General features: G+C 44.4%; 1 protein-coding gene across 1 annotated transcript; it reads right to left on the bottom strand.

Moving 5' to 3' along the window:
* Positions 1-358: 358 nt before the first annotated feature.
* Positions 359-17,254, bottom strand: POGLUT1 (protein O-glucosyltransferase 1). The gene is made up of 11 exons (XM_061988676.1): positions 17,152-17,254; positions 16,686-16,776; positions 13,188-13,331; positions 12,625-12,760; positions 9,992-10,113; positions 8,411-8,470; positions 7,314-7,413; positions 6,498-6,556; positions 3,725-3,892; positions 3,140-3,196; positions 359-2,541 (listed from the first exon to the last, which is right to left on the bottom strand). Exons 1-11 carry the CDS (start codon positions 17,237-17,239, stop codon positions 2,385-2,387), a joined length of 1,182 nt encoding a protein of 393 aa, XP_061844660.1. The 5' UTR covers positions 17,240-17,254; the 3' UTR covers positions 359-2,384.
* Positions 17,255-18,972: the final 1,718 nt, after the last annotated feature.

Below are 18,972 nucleotides of genomic sequence, written 5' to 3'. Positions count from 1 at the left end.
CGGCCCGCGAGCGGCAGCGCCCCCTGCCCCGCCGGCGGGGCACCGCGCAGGCCATGCACGCGCGAGCGGCGCGGCGGCTTCCCTGCGGGCCCGGGCCGGGAGCTGGGCCTCGCCGCGAGGAGCAGCGGCACGGGGCGGCTGCAGCGACGCGAGAACAAACGGGATGGGCCTGAAGAGTCCCCCGGGGACAGCGGCCATGGGCCGGAGGAAGTTTCCAGCCGTCGGCACTTGAGCCGGGCAGTAGCGACCCTGAGTATTCCTGAGGCAAAACTGGAGGATGCGCTTGGCTGGGATCAGCTGGGAGCCATCCTGATCTTTGACAGTAATTCTGACAAAGGAGCGACACATCCAACAAAACTTCGTTTTCATTCGTTTTATTCCAAAAGCACTTAATGAAAAACTGTTTATAAACATTATACAGAGCTGTTTCAGTTTCCCAGGGTGCTGCCCCACTACCAAAAAAAAGGCTACTCCCCTGACTAACAATACAAAATAGGTGCCTCCCCCCCGGCACAGTTCCTCTCCTCACAAACCAGGCTACTCCAACACCCCAGTTTGTGTCCTTGGCAGCCAGGATAACCCAGGCACATCACTGGCAAGCTGCTCCAGCTGCCAGCATGTGACAGTTGCACCCCTGCACCAGGGGTCTGGCCATGCTGTGAGGCCTCATGAGCACTTAGTGTTATTGCTCCTTGTAGCATTCTTCTCTGATCCAAACTGACTGCAGAGGAGACCGTGAGCTGTTGGTTGTTGTGCTTCCTAAGCTGCTTTTTCATCAAGGGTGCTCCCCTGGGAGGCAATGGCCCTCCAGGAATCTGACAGCTCTCCCAGGACCCCATACTGCTGCTCACCCTCTTCCATGCACCTGTCTGGATGCCAGAGAAGATGCTGATTCCTACAGAGCTCTCAGCTCAAGGGCCACAGTGCATTATATAAATGTCCCTCACTCTAGGCCAAGCAGCCTATAGCAGACATACACAGGGTGAGCATAAGCAGCCTGTGACTCAACTCAAAACACCATTGTAGGGGCTACCTGCCACTCTGCCTGAAGGCGTTCCCTCAGCCAGGCTGAAAGATGGGCAAAGCAGTATAACAGTGGTAAGAAAGAAAAGCAAATACTGAAGTGAGCTCTTACCAGCCTCAAGAAAACCCCTCCAAAACAACCCTAGAAAGATTACCAAAGAGGATCAGGGCAGGGAATCTGTGAACATCTGAGGAAAAGGAGAGCTGACTCCACCTCTGTGGATATTCTCTCTGGGTTAAGGATGCCTAGCCAGCTGAGCAGCCAGAGCCTGTTAATGGGCTCAGTTTTGCGGGAGCTCACCTTCGGAAGGAGGAACCGTCTTTGCCTCTCCCCTATGAGGTAGGTAGTTCAACTGTGCAAGGATCATTTGTCTTTTCAATGGCACAGAAAAGCCTTACCAACAATCCCTAAAACCTGACACAGACATAGCTGTAAGCTATCTAAAAAGGCTACCCTAAATCCCAGTACCACCTTCTGTTAGACAACACCTAATATCCCGAGTGCTATCACACAGGTGAGGAAATATTGACCGTTTGCCAAAAAAGGTATATGGATCTCGCAGCTGAGTGTCTCCCAATGGTCTCAACAGCCTGTGCACCTTGCCTGGGAGCACAGAGGACTTAGTAAAAAGTCCAGTAAAATTAACAGAAGGGCTTTTCGTTTCCTCTCATGAGGAAAGGCTGCGGGACCTGAGGTTATTCAGCCTGGAGAAGGGGAGACTAACAGGGGACCTCAAAAACACTTAAAAGTACTTAAAAGATGTATATCAGGAGGACGGGGTGGAACTTTTTCCTGTTATCTCTAGCGACAAGACTAGGGGTAATGGACATAAGCTGGAACACAAAACGTTCCACTTAAACACAAGGAAAAACTACTGTAAGGATGCCCTGCCACAGGCTGCCCAGGGAGGGTATGGAGTCTCCTTCTCTGGTTTTCAAAACCCACCTGGACGTGTTCCTGTGTGACCTGAACTGGGTTAACCTGCTTTAGCAAGGGGTTGGACTAGATGATCTCTGGAGGTCCTTTCCAGTCCTACCGTTCTATGATTCTGTGATTCTATGATTCTACAACTGGATGTGATTTAGAGTCATTTTGAGACAGGCAGTAACTAAGTCCCAAACACTAACTCTTCCAGGCACAACTAACCCTACCCCATTAAATAGCCATAATCTGATGTGTGACTCAACATCCTTACAGCAACAGTATAACCAGGTCCCATGAGCAGTTTGAAAGTCAGGCTGCTGCTGTTCTTTGTAGTCCTAGCATAGATACAAAGTCTCAGAGAACAAGAAAGAAGACACACTGATCTTCACATTTCCACGGAGATCAGCTTGAGCTGAAGAGAAAAACAGAGACGTGTCTACAGTTCTGTTTTCAGCCACTCTGAAGTGATCTCGCTGTAGCTCTTCCTCCTCTTCACTTTGTAAGTCAAGGCTTGGGAATATTCAGACAGCAGATGCTCCCAGTAGCAAGAGACATCCTCCATCTGCAAGTGCTCAGTGATGAATTGGCGTCCCCTAGAGACACACAAGGCGCAGTCAGAACCAATTTCCAGTTCCTACAAGTCTCTGGGTTTGTTTTATATCAACTTTCACTCCTCTGTATTTCAAACGAGGAACAACACACGCTGCTCTGTACTGTCTATTTTCATCGCACAATTTTCACTCAGGCTCAGAGCTCTGACAGTTGCAGTGCTTTCGTTATCCTCAAGATGGTATTTGTTATCTGGGATAATAACTATCAGATTTCACCTATCAGACAGTGCGAGAGAGGCACTGAAGCCTGCTGCTTCAGAGGCCAGGCGCTGCCAGCCTGGATACACAACGCTCACAACACAGACACAGCTCCCAGGGCTTAACTGCCCTTATAAATGAGACGAAAGCTCCCGGCTTTGGATAGCTTTCAGTGGGATTCCTGACACGGGTCACATCTGAACCATAATCTTGTTCTCCGCTTCCCTCTGCCTGTTACATGTTTTGCAGCCCTGCAGAAGATCAGTCATACTGCACCCTGTCAATACCACAGGTTGTCTCTAATAGGTAACCCCTCCAAAAAACACTTAAGAAAAAGCTATGCCAGAAGAGTGCCTGATAGCCAGAAGGACACACAACTTACCTCTCTGAAATTTCTTGTGCTATGGCATCATTTTCCTTCACAAACTGCAACAGCTCCCTAAAATGAAGACCAAAGAATTTTTCTGAAACAACTAGCTCAATGGAGAACCCTGTTCCTTAGCTAAAGTATCGCGGAGGATCAGATTAAGGATCTATAACAAAGGAAGGGACTGGTGCTCCTCATTTCAGAGCACAGAAGAAACCTGCCCTTCTTCTTTGTTCCACATCAGTTCTGGACAGCATGCTGAAATCTGGCAGCTATTGCTGGGCCAAAAATGTTCAAAGTTCCCCTTCCCCCTTGTCTGTGCTTCAGGGTCCATTTGCAAATTTAAGTGCCAAGTGCCTGCCAATTTCAGTGAGGGCAACAGACCTACATATCCCAGCAAAACGGTATTCTCCAAGTGACATATGTGAGCATAGCATTCTTTGGGGGCAGGCACAATGAGAAAAGAATGTGATTTTGGAGAGCTTCTGCCTGAGAGTGGAGACACTTGCCAGCGTAACAAAAACCAAACTGCCTTCCCAAACACAGCAGAGTTTTCCTGTGACACACAAAGCTCTGCTGAGCATGCCTGGGCTCTCGCACCTGACATTAGAGAGGTCTGATCGGACTGGGATGTAATGGACCCAAGGCTTCAGCTGTGGGTAGAAGAATTCCAACCACTCTTCTCCAACGTGAAAGACGAGCGAACCACACAAGAAAAGGTGTTTCAACCGGAAACTGGCAGCCACTCCTCGGAAATTAAACAGATACCTTTAAAAGGAAAAGCAAAGAGAAGGACCTGCTTACACTTGGTGTTTTGTGAGGAAATGCACTAAGAAATTGGGCTCCAAGAAGCAGTCAGCCTTCCCTCACAGGTCACAGCCGGGATGGGAGGGTCTCCCTCATACTTTGCTACACACCAGTTGAAAAATCAAAGGGAAGACATTTGTTTGAAGCTCATCACAGGAAAGATGAGTTGAAATTAAGGAAGAGGGACGCTGAGGTGCAGGTGCTGGAGTGTGTCCAAAGAAGGGGACTAAAGCTGGCAACAGATCTAGAGCACAAGTCCTGTGAGGAGCACCTGAGGGCACTGGGGTTGATTAGCCTGGAGAAAAGGAGGCTGAGGGGAGACCTTATTGGTCTCTACAACTACCTGAAAGGAGGCTGTAGCGAGGTGGGGGTTGCTCTATTCTCCCAAGTAATATGTGATGGGACAAGAGGAAACAGCATCAGGTTGGACCAGAGGATGTTAGATTGGACATTAGGAAAAAAATCACCGAAAGGGCTGCCAAGCATTGGAACAGGCTGCCTGGGGAAGTAGTGGAGTCACCATCCTTGGGGGTATTTCAATGAAGTGTATGTTACTGTGGCACTCAGGGACATAGGTTAGTGGTGGACATGGCAAAGTGGGGTTAACGGTTGGACTCGATGATCTGAAAGGTCTTTTCCAACCTCAGCGATTACGTGCTTCTGTGGGCTGGGTGAGTTTTTGTTGGGTATCAAAACTGAAGGAGAAAATCAAGGCATGAGGCTTTACCTCTGTTAAAGTGACCCGCCTGGAACAAACTAATGGAGGCCTCGCAGCAACTGGCAAGAAGACATGGGAAGTCAGATGTGGATGCTGATCCTGTGACTCTACACTTCAGAGACAAGAAGCTTTTTCCCTAATTCTCTCTTGTCTTGCAGTGAGCTTTTCTATTCATTGTTCTGCTTTGCCACATCTATCTTAGCTGAGTTTGGGGGTATTTTTTCCTCTGGTAATCTGCTTTAATCTGAATCTAATTGTTTCATGTTAACTTGGGAATGCAACCCTAGGAGGCTGAACAGGCTAGCGCACAACAGATGGACTTTCCAGATAACAAAGAATCCACAATTTTGTTTTCACTATTTTCTGCCAAGTTAGTAAAGTGGGCTTGACTGGGGGCGGATTTCTCTTAGCAAACTGTGTCTCAGAGGGATGTTTGTTTGCTTACTTGCTTTCTTTTTTAAACCCACACTTCTCCAATTATAAGGAGAGCTGTTTTTCCTGTGGGTAAAACCCCTCAGTACATCTAACTGATCTTTGAAGTCAAACATTTTGCGCTGGGGGAAGGGAGTTCTTCCTTTAATGAAGCTATTTGGGGTGAGATGGGGATTATATATTATATATATATTGAGTGAGATGGGAATTACAGCTAAACTTAGTTCAACAGTAGCAAGTGACAAGGATTGAATTTGAAATTATTTTGTATTCTTTGTATTACCTAGGAGCTCAGGCAGGGATAAGGAGCTCATTGTATTAGGAGTTGCACAAATGGATGTAGAGGTGTTAACAAGAACAGGGGTCTAGAAGCAAGGGAATGCCTCACTCTGATTCCAGACACAGCTCCGACCATCCATGACCTCAGCCAAGCCAATGAGTGAGTGCAGCTCTCAGCCTCCTAAAGCACCTACACTGGAGAAAGCAGCAGGAAGTTCACACTGACCCTACCAGACCCTGGCCTATGACAAAAGCACGTGAGAACAACTCAGCCTGAACCACATGAGGGGCTTAGGAGGCATCAGAGTTGGGAAGTCTATGTGTAACAGAAGGGAGAAATCTGGGCAAGAGTCTAGTGAAATATAAAATGAGACAAGTCAATCACATTTGCACAAAAACACAGATCCAGCCAAATGACTGAATTTTTCTATCAGCAGATTCTATCTGGCAGAACCTTAATGAGGTAATTTTAAAGCAAAAGCAAAACGTCAGACATTCAAGTGCTCACATACTAAGAGTTTATGGTTTTTACACAGAAACCCACAATAATATTACACTAAACGCCCTCCCTAGAGTAGTTTTTTTTTTAAAAAAGCCCAAACTTTGTAAATAAAAACCACATTCTTCCAAACAACACATAAAGTGTGAATGAATACTGTATCTGCTCAATCATATTTCAGGTTCTCTCATTTCTTAAATACATCCAGTGCCAAGGCTTGCCCCGGTGTACATACGAAGAAGACATGACACCTTAGTTCTTCATGTCTTTGAAGACAGTAATGGTATCACTGTAGCATTGAAAAAACAATCTTGAACATATAGTTTGGTAAAAGAATATAAAGAAAATTGATAGCCTTTTTGATTTCACTTAATTGCTCTGTATATTTATTAGTGATCTAAGACCTTTACTTTGCTCAAGGTACTTTATTTCTCCTGACCTGTCTGGGGAAAGTTGACACTGAAAGAGGCCATGCTAATGCAGTTGAAAATTTAGGAGCTTATGTCTGTTCATAAGCCTTCTTATCTGCCTGGAGCCGGTTGCTAGAATTAGACTTTAAAATAAAACGAGACCTTACACCATGCAAGGAAAGAAATAACCCACAGTCCTTGAACAGCTTTACTAATCAAAATTCTTACTTGTATTTGCAGTGATCAACCAGTGGAATTTCCTTTGCAGGGGGCTTCCCTAAGGTGTCCTTAAAACAAAGAAAATTTTAAAGACCCAGTAAGCTTCATATGATGATTTCACATATTTGTTTTCCTTCTCAGATAGAAACAAATCTGAAGTCTTAAAACTCTCCATTCCCACTTCTAAGAAAACCTTCTCTGGGGGGCTTTTAGAAGTATTACAAAAAATCCCCAGCCCTTCAAACAAGAAAAAAAAAAATCAGTAAATTACACACTGTTTGCCTGTAAGCAAATGCCAGCACAAACATATTAAATGATAATGTCTAGTTGGCAGCCACAGAATGGAAAACAGCTTGGGACAATGGACTGTGTGAAGCCAAGTGTAACCCAATTAGCCAAGACTATCTGGAGAGAGCTGGACTGCAGATTAAGAAAGGAATTAAAAAGTAACAGCAACAATACTCAGAAAGTTACCAACATCAAGACCAAGAAATGGAGACAACAGAAAAAGGTTTAAGACTGACGACATCACACAGGCAGCTAGGGTCTAGAAGGCAAAGAATTGGCTAATTTTGTTGTAATTGGGACTGGCATAGATTAATTTTCTTTTGTGTGCTTGTTTCCTTGAAGAAAAAGTGTAGATAGAAGTAAAATGTCTGGCCCACCAGGCTTTAGAGACTCCTCCCTTCCATCCGTCAGAAAGGTGCAGCCATCAAGGCCTCCCCCGCTCTAGAGGACCACCCACAACTCTCCAACAAGATGCTTCTCAGTCATCAAAGCCATCTTGTAACACTACCTTCTGGCCTTCACAAAACACTCACACACCTTTTCAGATTTCCAAGCCTGGTTCTTAGTGTACTCGGCATCAACAAGTTCGGGGCTTTCTCGGGACAGCAGAATGAGGGGATCTCTCTCAGGGCTCGTTCTGAAAAACAAAGTGCTGTCAGTAATTGCCAATTTACATGAACCAACACAGCTAATGAACTACAGGACTCAAGACTCAGCCTCTTTATGAGGTTGACCTCCCTACATACCCCAAATACATCAAGTGCCTACCACACAGTGTATTTCTGTCCATGGGTATATGAGCAGAAGAGAATGAGTTATGTGTACTGAAATTATTTTAGGCCATATTCCTTTATTTCACATACTAATTATTTAATAGTATTGTTTAAACAATTCCCATGACAATTCAGCTGAGACGTTTGTTTCCTTCAGGCTTTATCCTGATGGTGTCAAGCACTTTAACTCTCTTCTAACTCAGAGAGAGTCAACAGATGAGAAGCATCTTCAGTGTTGACTCCTCTGACAGTAACTTAAAACACTACTGAAAAACAAGGTTATAACATCCCTGAGACTCAACCCTCTCTGTCTCCTGAGCCTACCCAGTAAGATACCAAATCCTTCCCTATTGGGGATGGGGGAGGAACAAAGTATTGGGTTTAAGATTTTTTCACTGGAGGGCAAAAATAATCTCTCTTATCCTCCATTACTCAGGTAACTTAAAGCAAGAATACTTTTGATTCAGTGTTGAGTGCTTGCACAGTGAATAAAGCATTCCCATTGGCAAGAAGGAGGCACATCAATATCAAATCTTTACACTTGTATCATGCACCTGCAGTTCTCTCCACAGAACAAAACAAACTGGTTCCCAGTGTGACAGTTTCACTCATTAAGAAGTAAAGCAGCAAATCCATCACAACTTCTGTTTCAATATTAGGCTTGTGGTAACAAACTGCTTGCAAACAGCAGCTCTACCAGAGAATCACTAATGGTGCAATGCTGCTGCACCAAATGTCTCATGCTGCTTACCTTCAAACAATACATTCTGGGTTACACTTGTTTAGGTCTTGGAAACACAGATGCATAAAGACAGCTGTCACGGCATGGTAGAATCTCCCGTTACAGGAAGATGTGCTCACCTGGATCCTCGGAAATATCCTTTAGAGATTTTTTTCACCCATGGCCATTTCTCTGCAGATCTGAAAATATTGTTTATACATGGCAATAAATGATTTAACATAACCATGAAACAGCACTCTCATCAGTTTTCACAGCATGATCGTTTTTTGTTATTCTTCATTTTTGATGGAAATCACTTTCTTCATTATAGCAGAAAAAACTCGCAGCCAAGTCCAATAAAAAAAAAAGGTTTTCCTGTGAGTATTGTGTTTCAGGCAACATGATACAGGCTACTTTCCAGAACACCTTTCAGTCAAAACAATAAATTACAGACAATCCCTTCCACAAACCTTTAATGGTATGACAATTTACCTGAAATTTGAAAGCACTTTTTTGTATTGTTGCTTTATTTTTCTATACCTCACTGAATATGGATATTGCAAAATGACTAGAAAGTTTCTAACCACTGTCATTTTCCATGAAAAAAAAAAAACCCAACTGACAACAAACAAAATCCCTCGCCTGGTGTTTTGCATTTAAAACACAGCAGTTCATTGTTTTCCCAAATAATTTTAATCTTAAATCTAAATAAGCCCTTCAAAATAGCTGTTCACGTTTTGGATCTGTCAGTGCAGTCACCTCCCTCCCTCTGGCAAACCCTTTCTTCTACTTTTCTGTTGCATCTGACTTGACATGTAGGTCCTGATCCCCAACTGGATATACACAGGCCAAGCTTTGCATTTGCTTATAACTCAGTGACACAAGTGGGGTTTACTGAGAAAGCAAGGATAAGCAAATGCTTTGAACCTTCAATGTATTATATTATGTTACGCTTCAGCTACGAGTAGTCCAATAGATCTTCAGAATCAAGGGAAGCAATCAGCCTTGCACTCTGATGTCAAGTGACTGAGACCAAGGTATTTCTTCTTGTTATGTTTGTGTTCACTCACTGTTGCACACTTTGTCACTATCCTTGATTCTGCTAATAGTCAAAGATCCTACCAAAAAGAAAGATTCCCAGTCAGAAATATCGTCTTTCAGCCCAGTAACAACTCTTGATTCTTGGGAATGACTCCAGGTTTCTCTGTTGTATAATGCTACTCAAGTAAAAGCAGATCTAAAGAAAGCTTTCCTTTACCCTTCCAGAAGCTTATACAAACATTCTAGACCATCCCTGCAGTGAAAAAAACCCCATAGCTCCTAGAGAAGTAGTTAGAAACAAAGGAAAATATTTCTATGTGTCAAGGGAGAGTTCTGCAGGCAAAAGATAACTGCTACTTTATTGACAAACCCTTTCCCACTGAAAATGATAGTAATCTGTCCCTGACAGCATAAAGAACATGTATACTTTGTCCTCTGCATTCCTTACTAAAATGTTGGAAATAGAGAAGTTAATTATAACTTCTAGTTATATCATCCAGGGTTTCCACAGAGAATTCTCATATAGCAGTTCGGCTGTCCGTAGTCAATGAGCAGCAGTAGGACACATCACGGGTCAACAGACCTATGGTCTTATACTGCAACATTTGTCTCAATGGCTTTTACTGGGAGTTTGTCTTCCACTAAACATCCCCACACACATAACCATTTCCAAAACATACCTTCTGAGGTCCTCTCTCATGAGGTCCCAGCGTCCTAAACCTGTTGGGTAAATTGGCCAAACAGCTGGTCCTCCTTCCCAAAATGTCCAGGCAGGATACATGATGTCATTGTATTCAGATGTCTTAAAAAAAATCCAGACAGTAACATAAGACAAAGCGTAATAGCTACCTTCAGTTTACTGGCTGACACTAATTAAAGTCCCTTCTGAGAGTTCTGTTGGATTTCTCTGTTACTCTTCCATAAAAGCAGCCATGAGAGCTTTGTGATCACCATGGTGTTGCTGTGGTTTACATGAAGACAATCCAATATTGAAATGTTTCAGTGATTTTAGAAAGGCTGCATCTTGCTGTACAACACCATGGCACTTCCACGTTAGAAAATAACAAAAGATGTCCGTGAAAAAGCCAATGAGTAAACAGAAGATCCGGGCTCCACTCACCTTTCTAAAGACTTGTGTCTATATGGAGCTACAAATGTTTTCTACTGATGGGAAATTAAGAGGCATCATTACCTCCTCAGAGATGGAGGCCCTTATAGACACTTCATTGAGATTTCTAACACTTCAGTTCATTCCAGCCTTCCTAGACATCATTTTAACAATTGACTGTAGCAAATATCCATGTTGTGTAAGAATTTCAATTCCTCAATCCTATTTGGATCCTTAAATCCCCATATAATCAGAGGGAAGACCAGCACTTAAGCCTTAAGAATAAACCCTTTTGTGGAATCAGACTACAGGCCATTTCCTTGCACTAGTGATAAACTTCCTATACAATTACCCATCTGTCTGTCACCTAGAGACACTGGAGGGAGTCCAAGGTAGAGGGTTAGTGCATGTAACATACAAACAGGGACCAAGGAATGAGTTTGTTTATGTGCAGAAACAGGAGGCTTGGGGGACTCTAAATGCTCTGTCCTACTACCTCATGGGAAATTTCAGAGGGGACGGAGTCAGCCTCATTTCAGAAGCACAGAGACAGAATATGAGGCAACAGGCTTTGATTACAAGAAGGGAAATTTCAATTAGATATTGAGAAACATGTTTTGATTCTGAGGGAGGTCAAACACTGTCTGTGGACGCCTTATCCTCAGGGATTCTTGGATCTTGGCAGTACGCATCCTGGAACATCCCAGTCTAGTTGTTTCTGCTCTGAGCAAGATGCTCAGCCAGATGATCTCCTGAGGTCCTTTCCATCTGAAATGAGTGTGTGCTTCCACACTCTAGTCCTTCTCAGTCTTACTATTAACAGGCATTGATAACAAACCACAACAGCTCCACCATCCCCCCAGGGTCAGCCTTCTGAGATACAAAAGAGGACAATCCTCCAATCCCTTATGCTTTCAGCCTTAGAAAGCACCCTGGACCAGCACCCTAGTGCCTTCTGAATGCTGTTTGGTTAAATGTGAGCTGTGCCCGGGTCACCAGGAGTCAGCTAAGGAGAGGGCTGAGGTTAAAGCTCAGACATTGGATAACGGTGACCAGAGAACTTGCAGAGTCCTGCAAGGCACCCAAGGGCTGGATGATGAATACTGCTGCAAAGATTATAAACTCCTGCAACTTGCTCTGCAACAGTCAAGTGTCTCCTGGCTACAGTTACAGCTGTGCAAGGGTCAAGGCAGCTAGGCTTTATGACTACATCCAGCAGTAAACGTGGTTCTCGAATGACAGTGCTCACCATGATCTACTGAAATTCTGGAGACAGTTTTAAGATGACTGGGGATGAGGCAATAGTGATGGATCATACTCTAGTTCAGACTGCACAAGTTGAAGACTGGGGTTCAGAGTAAGATGCTATAAGTTATCAGAAACAAAATATAGGGCCTGAACTAGCAGGAGGAAACGGTTTATTGCTTTGTGCATCTTACTGTCTGTTGGGCTTCAGCCAAGGACAGGATCACAATTAGGGTTAGACAGCAAGGGTGCAGGACTCAGACATGCTAGGTGTACACTAAGTCAAAGCAAGATTAGCTGAAGCTTAAGTAAGGTTATTTTGTTGGAAAAGATGAGACATCATGCTGCTGACAGGTTTAACAATGAGAGGCCGGAAAACATTTATGAGGACTCTGCAGTCTGGGAACACAGATTCAGAGAATGAACGTCTCTGTGTGTACACCTCTGCATGTGTGTGCATGTTTGGAGACGGAAAAGGGAAGACAGAGGAAAAGGGTTCACAGGAAACAGCAATAATACAGAAAAGAAGATAAGAAACACTTACCTGTGGTATGAAAAAAGAGGACTAAAATATTAATATTAAATGAGATTAACTGTGTGACAGCTGACTGATGATCCTTAACAGCGCTGATAAGCTACAGCTACAATTTTAACTGAGGCACTGTAGCAAGTGACAGCAATGCAGGCACGTATCTCAGCCAGCTGTGCATCACTCCACTGTGGCAGAGGTACATTTTTCGACCCAGAAGAGGAGCTAATGAGGGAAAAAAATGTTCTATGGAATACATTTGCAAATCTGTCTATCAGAAAACTGGAAGTGAAAGGAAACAAAGTGAAAAAAAGGAACAAGCAATTTTGACACACAGATTATCTGGGGGGAACCATCCACAAAAATACGCTCCCGAGAGAAAGGAGGACATGTATGTTTCAGAAAGGCTCAGCTTTGAAAGGCCTGTGTACCTTACTGAAGGAGAAGACCGGGATAATGGGTTTCATCCACTTGGGCACCTGGGGGTAGTCTCGTACATTGATCACCATTTCCATGTCAGGGAGGCGCTTGATGATCCCCAAAAGGAAGTGCTCTACTCCACTGCATCTGTAGAGAAACGACATGTAACGAAGAGCTATATGGAAAAGGCAGGCTCCTGCAAGCCTTACTCTCTCCCTGGGGGAGAAGAGACAGTGAGCCTGAGCCATACCACAATGCAGGCTGGGAACTGCGCACAGCAGCCTCTAAGCACCACTGCAGTACAGACACCAGTGAAGTAAACCATCCTGTTAAATCTGGTATGATCTACAGCTTTCTCTGGGATCCCACAACCAACCAATCAACCCTTTGTAAACAGAAATGCAACCATGACACTTGCCTCTTGCTATTTAAGCTTTGTACATCATTCTCCGGGCTGCTGCTCTGATAAGGAATGCAGACCTCTGAAATACCATTGCGCTGAACAACTTTTGTTAGAGTTGGAAGTGCTTATCTCCCCAGTTGAGGCACAGGAGATCTTCTGTGCTGCTCTTACCTTGCAGGGAACAAGCAGTCCTGCTCACGATACAATTTGTTCTTAATGATCTGGTAGTGTGTCCCAAGCTTCCGGCTCACCACATCTGATATTGTCTCCTTGGAAATGCCACCTCGAAAAGGAGCCAGGTCCTGCTTCCAGACACTAAAAGAAAACAGTCATTACCACTTACAATAGGAAGGATACTGTGCATTAAAGAGTGCAGTATACAGAGAAGACGTCTAGCTAAAACAACTCCATGTAGCTTCCAAGAGCTCAACTACAGGGGCAAGCCACTTGGAAGAGCCATTACTCAGAGACTCAAAGCTCCATGCTTCACTCTTGGGCTATCTATGTGCTGTTTGCCCAATTAGAAAGCCCAGCATAGGACTCTGAGGCTAAATCAACACAGACAGCACCAGTTACTCTCCAAGAAAGGACTTTACATATACTAGCAGTTTATGGGTAAAAGCCTTCAGCTCACTTAACCTTTGAGTTGAAAAACTTGTGCTCTGGCCTGCCATGAAGGATATGCCACACCAAGACCAAAGTTCTCACACAATGTCACATTATTTATGCACTAAAAAAGAAAGAAAGTGTCTAGCTGCAAGGAACAGCATCACCCAATAATGCTGAGTGCAGTGAAAGCCCAGAAGGACAGGCCTATGTAGCACATGTTCTGTGACATCTGCACATCATCAGTGAGCTCCAGGAATGAAGCAGTAGGAAAACATAAACACAGGTTTTATAAATTTAGTCTAGAAGTCCTCAGATTTAACTGCTTGGAGCATTTAACAAACAATGTCAGATTGTAACAACTATGGAGACATCCTCCCCTCTTTTTGGTAGTCACAATGTCGACACCTTAGTTTAAGGCTGGGTGATCGCACTGTGAGGTTGGTCAAACACTGGTGCAGGTTGCCCAGAAAGGTTGTGGAGTTTCTGTCTCCTGAGATATTAAAAACCTCACTGGACACAGTCCTGGCAACCTTGTTTGAGCAGAGGGGTTGGACTTGATGATCTCAAGGGGTTCCCTCCAGCCTCCAGGATTCTGCTATTTTGTAATCAGGTAGAAAACAGTGTAACTATATAAAGAATGTGCAGATGAGCTGACCACGGATAAGCAGTCTGGCAGAGATGCAAATACAATGAGCTTGAGAACAGAAAGTAAGTTGCAGTTTTATGGCACATTCACATCATTGTAACCTAAGCGACAACTGGAAGGTTGCAACAAACAAGTCTGAACCTTCAGTCCTTAGCCACTGAGTCACAGTTACTACATGTAACTGGAATCTGTTATATGGGGAGAGGCACTAGCGTTTTCCACGTTCTACTGCGTATTTACATACCCCCAAATCAGCTAACAAAATGGACCAAGTTTCTTAAGTACCACACAGGATACATACTATATTATCTTCCTGGAGTCTTTTGGAATGGCTGTCACTACAACAGCACTCCCCAACAGCCCTTAAATGAACCACTACTTTAGTGAAAACTTGGTTTCGAGGACTACAGCAACTGTAACTTCACGTAACTATCGACTCTCATGTTTTGAAGCAGATTTGGAGGTTGTAACCACTTGGGAAGGTGTTTTACCCAAAGGCGGGCAGGAGATGATGGAGTGTATGTTTAAAGATTAGGAGATGTCTTTAGGCTGTATTTGAATTGAAACTTAGGAAGAAGACTGGAGGGCTAAACTAGAAGAGGCTTTTCCTCATCAATATTTCAAGGGTAACAAAGATCAAAAACTTTAGAGTGTACAAATAGTCACAAAGTATGACTCATCTGGTATTAAAAGCCAATATAGCACTCAATCTTATCCCTAGAATGAGTGAGCACATCTGGTACTTTTAAACAGGAGTCTTAAAGTTGGGCATCTGTGCTTGGAATCCTAATTCTAAAGGAAGAAGAATACGTTGACTCTTCAGTGAATTCCCTCTTCTCCTTTAAATAAAAATGCTGCTCAAAGGTATAAAAACCTCTAGTCCTACAATCCCTATTTATATGGAAGTGATGTCCTATGTACCTGTAACATTCACCATGCTGCAGCTGTACTCTATCAGGGTGGACAGAAAGGAAGTTTGGTTTGGTCCATGTCTACAGGGCAGATCAGCCTACAACTGCCTATAGTGGTATTTTATCACATACAGGCCTCTATCTCTCTGCATTAAATTCACTGCCAGGACCATTAGGCCAATACATCAGGCCAGAGAGCTGGCATCAAGTGTAATGCCTCACAGTTATAACAAAAGATAAACAGAACTTGTGTCTTCCTGAATGAAGTCCTCTTGGGTCATGCTTTTCTCATGTGAAAGTCAGGTAGTTGAATCACTTCAGCTCTCACAAGCAGTGAACTAAGCTCCTGAAAAAGTACAGCACACTATCACACCAAACGAATCTGTGTTCTGTAACTATCTTTCTTCATCTAGCTATTTAGAATATTTACATTCTAAAATAAAAATAAATACTTAGAATGTTTCTTCATCTAGCTTTTAGAACATTTAGAATATTTGAAAAACGACTCATTACCACAACACTGCACTGAAAGAGAAAACACAAATGGATTGTTAAGACAAAAGTCACATGATCCTATATGAGCTGCTGACATAGCATATGTTCAATTGCAGAGGACAACAAGGAGTGTAATCAGTTTGCAGTTAGCACACCTTTTATTAGAACTATGGAAGTCGTTCTGTTTTCACCCAATGCCCTTAATAACCTTCTGCTTGAAAGCACTGCAAGGAGAAACAAAAAAAAAAACAAAACCAAACTTGTCCTGGCTTTGGCTGGGATAGAGTTAATTTTCTTCCTAGTAGCTGCTACAGGGCTATGCGTTGGGTTTATGCTGAAGACAATGTTGGTAACACAGGGATGTTTTGGTTATTGCTCAGCAGTGCTTGGACAGCATCAAGGCCATTCCCACTTCTCATCCTGCCCTGCCAGTGAGCGGGCTAGGAGGCCAGTGTGTGCACAAGAAGCTGTGAGGGAAGATGTCCAGGACAGCTGAGCTGAACTAGCCACAGGGCTATTCCATTCCATAGGAGGTCATGCCCAGTACAGAAACTGGGGGTAGCTGGCCAGAAGGGGCAGATTGCTGTTGGGGCATCAGTCAGTAGATGGGGAGCCAACTGCATTGGGCAGCACTTGTCTTTTTTGTCGGTTTTCTCTTAATAACTACTATTATATTTTATTGTTCTTACTGTCACTATATTTTAATTTAGTTATTATACTGTATATATATATAGTGTATATATATACTCTCTCTCTCTCTATAGATATAGTTTTTACCTTAACCCATGAGTTTTGAGCTTCTTTTCCAACTCCCCATCCTATGGCAGGTGTGGGGAGGGGGAGTGAGTGGCTGCTGGGGGCTTCATTGCTGGCTTGGCTTGAACCACGACACTTATGATACCTTAGAGCCCAAACATTCTCTAACCAATTCCCTATCATAAATGCTGGCAAAAGCGTTCCTTTTTGTAGCCAGAGGACTGCACAGTCAAATGGTAACCTGTCTCTCACCTTTGGTGGCAGCTGCAATTCTCCTTTACACATGGCTTATAGGCTTCCACAGCTTTCTTAATTTGGTCAGATATTGTCTTCCATTTGGTATCTAAACACATACGGGAAGAAAATGTCAAAGGAATTAACCCCTTAGAACTACCAGAAGGACTAGCGGGAGCCACCCTGCTGAGGGAGCTAGGGAAGGGGTGGCGGGTCAGGTACTCAGTGACGGTCCCCAGGATGAAAAGGAAGCCGGGAGAAGCCGGAGACTCCTCCTGGTTTCCCTTTCATCCGGACGCTGTCACAGGGTGCCGGAGGAGGGCTGCCCGGGAGGAGGAGACGGCGAAACTCCCTCGGTGCCCTCACCACAGGATGCGCGGGCTCCCACCCGCGCCACCAACCATCCCCACCGGCCGCGGGGCGCGTCCACGTTCCCCATCTCCCGCAATACCCCCACCCCCGGGCGACGAAAGGAGCCGCTCACCTGCCGGACCGCCCGCCACAGCGGGTTCTAGCCACCACTGCGTGGCCGCCACCACCAGAGCCCACAAGGCCAACGCCGCCCGCCCCATTGCCGCCGCCGCCAACACAGCCGTGCGCATGCGCGACCCGCTGCCGCCGAGAGCTGATGCCCCGACCAAACATGGCGGCCGCCACAGCCAGCCCCACACAAGGACGGCGGCAGCGCTTGATGGGAGATGTAGTTCCTGAGGTGGCTCCGTGGTGGTGTGATCCGTCCCCACGCACGGGCTGTATGTGGGGAGACCCTCTCAGGGGCCCCACAGGGTATGCTCGTGGTGGCCGAAGGCCGCTTTTATAATTTGTAAACGAAGTCGCGGGGCTGGGGGCTACAGTATTATGGCAACTGTGCTGCAAAAACATCAACCGTTCAAAGAAGGTCTGAGTTTGCATCTGGGATAGTCTCTCCAAATAACTTCCCAGCTCCGCTCCTGTTCTAGGATTTATGTGTTTGATTGAGTATAGGAAGACATGTCCCCTCTTCATGGGGTCTGTATGTTCAAATGTCAACATTAAGCTTCCATCTTTCCTAGCCCAGATACAACTTGATGGTTTTTGATTCCAGGAGGACATTCTGTGTCTGCTTGTTTATAGCAAGGAGACACATTTACATTAAGTTTCTACCTATAGAATGAACACTGAGTGATTAGCTGTACAAGCCCCCAGCTTAGCCTGTCATAAAAGCCTCTTTCGTGTGGAACTGAATTGGTCCTGTAGGTATCTGTAGGTTTGAATGGAGCAATAATGACCAGAAAACAGGCAAAAGAGGAAAAGCATGTGCTGAGAAGGAGCGTGAAGGTTTCCCAAAGACTGATAAATTCTGGAGACTTGCAGTCCTGATGAATCAACAAGAGCTGATAAACTCTGGGCACTAAGTGTTCACTCAGTCTGTGCAAGGCCACAAGTGAATACTGGCATCTACTCTAGACTGAAGGGCAGGGGCTCCTACTTGCAGATAAAGACTGCAAGATTATGTGTGTGTCCATTGAAATAAATGACTGGGAGGGACTTTCTGAATACCCACTTGGAAGCTACTAGTCTATCAACACAACTCTCCAGCTGTTGCTCCAACCGAGTAACTGAGTGATTGCATGAGTGAACTATGAGGGAATAAGTTAATGTTGTGCATATTATAACAGCCTCCCAGAGTGAAAACCTGAAAACCTTGACTACTTCTCTCTGTCTCCTTCCTAAACTCCTCTTGCAAAGCCAAAGAATTTGTAAGCAAATCAAAGGAATTAATCCTTTCCATCTCCTCCTAGAGTCCCTTTGTCTCCCTTTTGATTTCTGCATAGAGTATGCTTTCTTCCTTTTCCTCTATAGTCTCTCTCACAGCTTTAGTAGTCGTAGATCCAAAACTGGAGACTGGTCTGGAGACTCTCCTCAAAGTGTGCATCCTAAGTAAGGTAAAAGCAAAAATTGCTGACATTCTTATATATCTATACTTGTCTCCACTGGCCTCACTCAGTCTTATCCATCTCTACATGGCTAATAGACCCATTATTTCTAGCGCAATTTTCTGTCTTCTCTCCCAGGTTCCAGACCAGATTTTCCTGCTTCTTTCCTGGCTGACTGAATGGAGACATCAGCACGCTGTTCCAACACCATTTCTGGTTGTTTCTCACAACTCCCTGCTAGTCTCCTACGCAGCCGGTAGAGATGTAGTAGTTCACTCCATAGCAAAGGTTATTTCGGGTGCTTTCTCTGAAGCAAAGAGTAGGAGTGGTAGTCAGCATAAATGTTTAATAGGCCCTGAGAGCTAAGACTTTAAGATGAAGCTCCTTTT

The sequence above is a fragment of the Colius striatus genome, chromosome 1 (genome assembly GCF_028858725.1).
Source record: "Colius striatus isolate bColStr4 chromosome 1, bColStr4.1.hap1, whole genome shotgun sequence".
NCBI lineage: Eukaryota > Metazoa > Chordata > Aves > Coliiformes > Coliidae > Colius > Colius striatus.
Note: the sequence above shows the minus strand (reverse complement) of the source record. Positions and strands in the feature narration are given on the sequence as shown.

What these genes read in the sequence shown, in the direction of transcription:
- POGLUT1 (XM_061988676.1), bottom strand. Translation starts at nt 17,239, where the DNA reads ATGGGGCGGGCGGCGTTGGCCTTGTGGGCTCTGGTGGTGGCGGCCACG. An exon ending in GACTGCTTGTTCCCTGCAAG is followed by an intron (nt 12,761 to 13,187) that starts GTAAGAGCAGCA and finishes GTTTCTCTACAG; the next exon opens with ATGCAGTGGAGTAGAGCACT. An exon ending in TCAGACCTCTCTAATGTCAG is followed by an intron (nt 3,197 to 3,724) that starts GTGCGAGAGCCC and finishes TCTTCATTTTAG; the next exon opens with GGAGCTGTTGCAGTTTGTGA.